The sequence below is a fragment of the Echinops telfairi genome, unplaced genomic scaffold (genome assembly GCF_000313985.2).
Source record: "Echinops telfairi isolate 266 unplaced genomic scaffold, ASM31398v2 ScPeMD7_60;HRSCAF=208, whole genome shotgun sequence".
In the NCBI taxonomy this organism is placed as follows: Eukaryota; Metazoa; Chordata; class Mammalia; order Afrosoricida; family Tenrecidae; genus Echinops; species Echinops telfairi.
This window is the reverse complement of record NW_022103958.1, coordinates 3,587,809-3,594,588: the sequence shown is the minus strand read 5'-3', so window position 1 is coordinate 3,594,588 and position 6,780 is coordinate 3,587,809. Positions and strand designations below refer to the sequence as shown.

Here is a 6,780-nt window from a genome sequence, read left to right as displayed (position 1 = left end):
GAGAGCCACAACATGATCTTGACTCTATCCCACTCGAACTTTGAAAACATCTCAAAAACAGATTTGCTGCACTGGACACTAATGACAGGAGACATGATGAAGAAAGCAAAAGATCATTTAAAAGACAGGAAGGAAAGAAAAGATCAAAGTAGCTATCAGAAGAGACTCTGAAACTTGTCTTAATCACAGAGTGGCTATGGAAAATGAAGGAAATGAAGTCAGACAGCTGTACAGAAAATTTCAAAGGACAGCTTGAAAGACAAAGTATTATAATGAAATGTCTAAAAACTGCGAGTCAGAAAACCAAAAATGGGAGGGGGGAGGAATGGGGAACTGCCTACAGCGTTGGGCAGACATCCTAATTACTGTTAGGAAAGTCCTCATTTTTTCATTGCAACCCATTTCTGTAAATGCTTCATGAAATGAATGCTGAAGATTGTACTTATACCAGGAACTCACTGATATAACCAGCAATGTCATAGTATCCACTATTGCCATAAAAATAAGCCAGTAAACTCAAGATACAGTCATTAATTCTACCGAGGCTCCTAGAAAGTTCATCCATTCATATTAATACTAAGGTGGGAATAATCTAAAAAACAGATGTTAGGATGTACATATTTGGGTCTCTAGGAAAGTGTCCGCACATTCCAATCAACTCAAGGACATTCCAGTTTACACACTGGTCTCTCTAGGACAGTGGTTCTCGACCTTCCTAATGCTGCGACCCTTTCATACAGTTCCTCATGCTGTGGTGAACCCCCCCAACCATAAAATTATTTTTGTTGCTACTTCATCATTGTAATTTTGCTACTGTTATGAATCGGGCGACCCCTGTGAAAGGGTCGTTGGACAACCCTCCCCGAAGGGGTCGCAACCCACAGGTTGAGAACCACCGCTCCTGATTTTGGTGAATGTACCTCATGTTCCAAGAGCATAATAATTTCAGGGCAACCTAGTGCATGCTCACTCTGTCCTACTTTCTAGTCTAGCAAGGAGGACAGGTAACTCTTAGGTCTGTAGTAGAGCCAGAGAAGCAAGACCACCTCCCAGAAGCCACATTACCAATATGATGAATGTTTTCTTTGATGACCTCACATTCTATTGGCCATCGTGGAACCAGCAGTGGCCTGTTGCTAGAGAAGAGTGCAAAGAGATCTCGGGGCTCTCGCAGGCGTGGGTTGACGTCACTCAACTCATCATAAAGTAGTTGTCTGCTCTTAAGAAGTGGTGAATTCTGCATAAGTGAACCTGTCAAAGGAAGGGAATGAGGGAAACGTTTCCTTTCCTCTACGAGGACCTCACCGCTCAAGAGTAACAAGGAAGCACACACATCACACGCTGGGCTCGAACGTGAGCGAAGATGGGCAACCCTAGGATAGGATTCTCCTTTAACAAAGACATTTAATCCAGGATGACATGTTCTAAATTATGAAATGGGAATGCTCTATTACGTATGTCAATATGAAGCATCAGAATTGGAGGGAGCCTTTTAAAGTTAACTCACTTCCATCAAGTCAGTTCTGACCCTACAGATCCTTGGTATTTCAAAGGTGTGCCACAAATGGATACAAAGGTATTTTGTGTGTGTGTGTGTAACAGTTTTATTGACATTTCATTTATATCTCATATAAGTCAATGGTTTAGCCACATTAAGTGTTTCACTATTTGTATTTTGGGATACAAGAATGGGAACTTTCAATGAACCCATTAATAAACGTTTCAGAAAAGCATGACAAAATGTTTTAATGGCATTGAAGATCAATCTGCAAACTGAACTTCCAGGTGTAGCTTTTCAAAGGACAGAGAGGCAAAAAACAAAGAGGATGGGAAGGGGAGGCAGCTAACTGGGAAGTAGCGCTGCTCTTGGGAAAGGAAGAATGAGAAAAGGGGGGAGGTAAAGGATTTCTGGGAGATGGAAATGGAGACAGAGACACGATAAAGAAAAGAGAGGAAAGGAATCAGGGATAGGGGTGGGGGGAAGGCTCCAAGCCCCTGGCTGCTCAGCAGAGGTGGGTCCTAGCACCGTGTGGTGACATTCAGCTCGAGGACGGGGGCAGGATGAGAGGGGCAAAGGCAGAAGTCCAAGAAAGTTTGGATTTTCGGGTATGGAGTACATGCACTGCTGGCAGCTTCTAGCTGCCTGTGCTCAAGTGAAGATCAGCAGGTGAGCCCTGGGGAGCAGGTGGAGGCGGGTGCATGGTATGAGACGCACCCTTTGTCTCAGGGAGCTTTTTCTTCCCATTTCACCCCACTCCTTCCCACCCCCCAATTTGGACCTCCCCACCCTCATTTCTATCTAAATCTTCACCTCACTCCTAAGTAATGAATGTTTAATCAAAACAAGGAAGGAGCCCTGGTGGCATCGTGGGTACCAAAGGCCTTGGGCTGTTAGCCATGAGGCCAGAAGTTGGAACCCAGCAGCAGCTCTGTGGGAGAAAAAGGAGGCTCTCTGCTCCAAGATGTGCTGCCTTGGAAACCCACAGGGCAGCTCGCCTGTGTCCTGCCGGGTCGCTGTGAGTCAGAATAGACTTGAAGGCAGTGAGTTTGGTTTTTAAGGTATCAAAACAAACAAATGCAAGGTTTTTTTCACCTAATAGGCAGGAAAACCACTGAGTTATTTTCACACTTATCCTGATGAAGGTATTAAGCACACGGGTACTCTCGGAACCTGATGGCTACAGCGAAACGTGTGGCCAGTCTCCTGTTATTTCACTTTAAATTATGCAGGGCCTTTGCTCCAGCAATCCCATCACTAAGAAATGACCTTGGGTTTTTCAAAAGGGGGCCAAGTCAAGATACCTGTATAAAAATGTTCTTTACAGCATTTACTGCATTCAAAATAACAGGGAAGCAGAGCCACCAGCAAAGTGGAAGCAGTTTTCAGTAGGGGAGTCAAGTCATTATGATCTGTTAATGAGACAGCATGACAAAGGTACCTTTAGAAAGGAGGCCAGTTTTCTGTGCTTATGGGAAAGGATCTCGAAGGTCCTAAGCGAAAAAGATCAGCCCACACCAGGCTTCAGACCCTCTGCCAGTCATTAAAGAGAGCCAAAGCAAGAGAGGTTCTCTCTCTCTCTCTTTCTTGAAAGGTATTATATTTAAGGTGGAGCAGACGGGAGCCTTTCATTTTCATGTTGTGTGTGTGCTTTTTAACCATTTGAATTTTCTTTAAAAAACAAAAACCAAATAGAGCATAAGCCCAATCTACTTTGTGCTTTTCTGGTAAAATATTTAACAAATTTTTTGCTATTTAAAAATATCTATCTATCTCCCACGCTCCAATGATAAAAATAACCACAAGACACCGCCCCCGCTCCCACCCCGCATGACCCCTCGTGACTCCCCTCCTGGAATCACCACTCCCATTTCTGTTCCTGGATTCCATGTGTTGTGAGTTCTTATGCCTCATCTGTACCTGTGCACATGCTTCGGTCTAGCCTGCAGTGAAAGGCAGGACTGGGGTCCTGATAGTGGGGGGTGAGGACGCCTCGAGGAACCAGAGTAGCATGTGTTTCATTAGTGCTTTACTGAACCCTGATTGACTCGTCTCTTCCCATTGTCTACAGATGGGTTTGGAGTCTCTGCTCAATTACGTGTTTTGTTTTTTTGTTTTTGGTCTTCTGATGCCTGCTACCCGGTCCTGGAGACACCTCATGATGGCACAAGCTGGGGTGCTTCTTCCATGTGGGCTTGTTGCTTCTCTGCTTGTTTGATTTAGAGCCTTTAAGACCCCAGACACTTTATCTTTTGATATCATGGCTTCAATTTTAGGATCTGTAGGATTACTGGTTTAAACTGTGTTGAATCCTGAATAAATCTAATTTGCTTTACTTAAAAAAGGAACAAAAACCACAAGAACAAATTTTCAATTGAACTCTGCCTAACACTAATGAAGACAGTGGAGTTGCTTGTACTGCTGTGGCACAGTGAGGATTTTGGGCGGGGGTGGGGGGTGGTCCTCACACTCACACACGCAGATTGCTACTCACATAAGAGTTTCTCTTTTGGCAGGGTCTCCGGAACCAAATCATCTCTTTCCCCAAAGGAGCCATTCAACAGGAAGCGAGAGCCGCTCTTCCAGACATGGTGTGTGGCCGAGCTTGAGTTCTGTACACTGCCCCTCTGAGCTAAGAATAGGCGATTCAATTCAGTTGCGGGAAGACTTGTTTACCATCAACATCTAGGTCAATGTCCCTCACTACACCCACCACCCACCACTGTCCCCCTTCTCAACCGGTTTTCACACGTCAATCCAAGGGAGTTACGTCTGGTTATCCCTGTCACAGGTGGGAAGAGACTTGAGCAGCAATGGATAAGGCGGCAACGGTTTTTGTTTTTTTTTTAGTAATACCGGTACTTTAAAAAAAAAAATCAAACAAAAAAGGAATACTTTGGTTCATAATGGAGGCTCTCTGGGGTGTGCTGGGACTGCTAACGGGTCTGTACTTTAAATCCACCAGTGGCTCCTCAGGCTGTTTGCTCCCTTAAACATTTACAGCCGCTTCAGAACCCCTACATCAGGTCACTGAGTCAGCATTTCTTTTCTATGGTCAAGTATTCAGCAACCACTACTCTGCCATCAAGTCAATTCTGACTCCTAGTGTCCCTACAGGGCAGAGAGCTGCCCCGTGGCTTTTTGAGACTCTCTATGGGAGTAGAAAACCTACCGCTCTCCCGAGAAATGGTTGGTGTTTCTAACTACTGGCCTTGTGGTTAGCAGGCCCATGTGCCACCACTGGGCTCTAAAGTTGAGGATTAGCAATAGTAAATAGGGTTAACAGCAAACTAAATTCAACTCAGTTTTGACCAAGAAGCTGAGTTGCATTATCTCTTGGTGGCTTGGATTAAATACTGGGTTGCTAACTGCAAGACCAGTTGTGGGGTGGGGAAATGAAAGGGGAGGTGATTTGCTCCCATAAGAGGTACAGCCTCAGAAACCCCAGGAGTAATGCCCTCTGTCCTAGAAGGCGGAGATGAGTATCGACTGGAGATGTGGTCTGGCTTTGGGCTCTCCTAGCACCAATCAATTAGGTAAAGGAGACCATCCCCTCCCCGAGTTGGGGCAGGTGCTGCTGTTACCTTTAAAGTAGCCGTAGTACTGGAGGTGGTGGAACATAAAATTTTCATAGGGGCCAGGAAGGGTCTGCGAAAGAGAAAGCCAACTGGGTCAGGCGAAGCCTTTTAAAGGGCACCCCAGGACTGCTGCAACAATAGGAGGCCCCACAGTTTCTGAAAACAAACCAAATGAAAGATGCGGGGCAGGGGGGAGCTCCAAAAAAGTTCACAGAAAAAATTCCTTTTTTTTTTTTCCCTTCGGAATATACATGCAAAGCATTCTATCCTGGGGAATCTGTGGCGCCACCAAGATCACCCTCTGGATTTCGGGGTGGGGGTGGGGAGCAGGAGAGGGGTGGTCCCCGGAGGGGTATGGACCGACCTCCTGCTTGAGCTCGCTTTCCAAGGCTGGGAACATGTTATTTCTGCATGATCTGCTCAAGCGCACGCAGCGACATCGGCATCCGCCGCACCCGAGCCCCAATTTCCAGCAGCCGGTCACAAAGGATTAAGCTGCAACATCAAAAGGGGCCATCTGAACGCGCGCCCACCTGCCCCTGGCTCCGCAGCGGCAGGCAGGCCCGAGCGCACCTGCGCTCCGGAAGGCGGTTTGTCTTCCCACCTCCTCTTCCGGGGGCGCCCGGAACCCCATGCTCCCTTCTCCCCGACGAACAGGCCACCCCTCGGACTCCAGAAATGGGGGAGTGCAGGGTCTCTGGAGAGACTGTCAGAGAGGGTCGGGGTCCGGAGGACAGCTCCTGACGCGGGATTCGGGTTCAGCGGTCCGGACCGCGGGGTAGATGGCCAATGATGGGGGCGAGATTTCCCGGGACTGAGCTAACGGTGCTAGGGCCCTGGGTAGCACGCAGAGGTAGGAACAGCCCCCTGCCCCACGTCCAGGAGCAAGACCCAGCTCACCGGCCACTGCTCTAACCGCGACGGCCTGGTAGCCTAGCAACCGCGTCCGGGAAGTGGGAAGGCGGGGCAACCGGGCGTTTCCGGGGGCCACAGGCCCCGCCCCGCCCCTCTCTGGACGGGGGACTTGGCTTCAGCAACAGTTAAGTCAGTGGGCATCTCACTCATAGCAAGGTTGCCGGCCACCGTTGCTGACCTGGGTTCAGATTCATCTGTCGTTCATACAATATTGCAGCTCTGTGCAATCGAAAGTGCAACAACAAACCCCAGGCAATTAGTTCTCAAGCTATTTTCTCCAGCCCATACCTAGTTGAAAATGACTATGTAGGGTGAAGAACACATTTGTAGTATCAAATGGCCTGCATCAACTCCTCAAGTATGGGGGAATACAGGTAGTTACAGTAAAAACTACGACTAGCTGACAGCCTTTCATTTGCAGCCATTTACGGAAATAAGCTAGAAAAACAATCCATTTAGCACAATGACCAAATCCATCACATCATACACAACCCTGACCATTCAAACTAGTCTTCGGGTAATTTCCTTTATACTTTATATGAGCATACTTCTAGGTACATATTAGTTAGTATATAATTGGAGGGCAAAAGGCTATGTACTCCTCAAAATGTTAACACCACCCCATCTATTTGCAGGACTCCAGTAGATCGGACGGCCCTGGTGGCCTAGTGTTGTGCTAACCTCAAGGTCAGTAGTCTGGCCACCAGCTGCTCTGAAAAAAGACGAGGCTTTCTATTCCAGTAAAGATTTAGTCTTGGATCCCCAGGGAATGATGAGGGTGGAGATTGG

General features: G+C 47.3%; 1 protein-coding gene across 1 annotated transcript in view; it reads right to left on the bottom strand.

The window, feature by feature from the left end:
• Nucleotides 1-5,577, bottom strand: part of AGBL2 (AGBL carboxypeptidase 2) — a 34,973-nt gene extending 29,396 nt beyond the window's left edge. The window contains exons 1-4 of the mRNA XM_045291117.1: nucleotides 5,441-5,577; nucleotides 5,083-5,146; nucleotides 3,993-4,130; nucleotides 994-1,251 (exon numbers count right to left, since the gene is read on the bottom strand). Coding sequence (XP_045147052.1) covers nucleotides 994-1,251; nucleotides 3,993-4,130; nucleotides 5,083-5,146; nucleotides 5,441-5,476 — 496 coding nt within the window. The 5' untranslated portion in view covers nucleotides 5,477-5,577. The remainder of the gene's footprint in view (nucleotides 1-993; nucleotides 1,252-3,992; nucleotides 4,131-5,082; nucleotides 5,147-5,440) is intronic.
• Nucleotides 5,578-6,780: the final 1,203 nt, after the last annotated feature.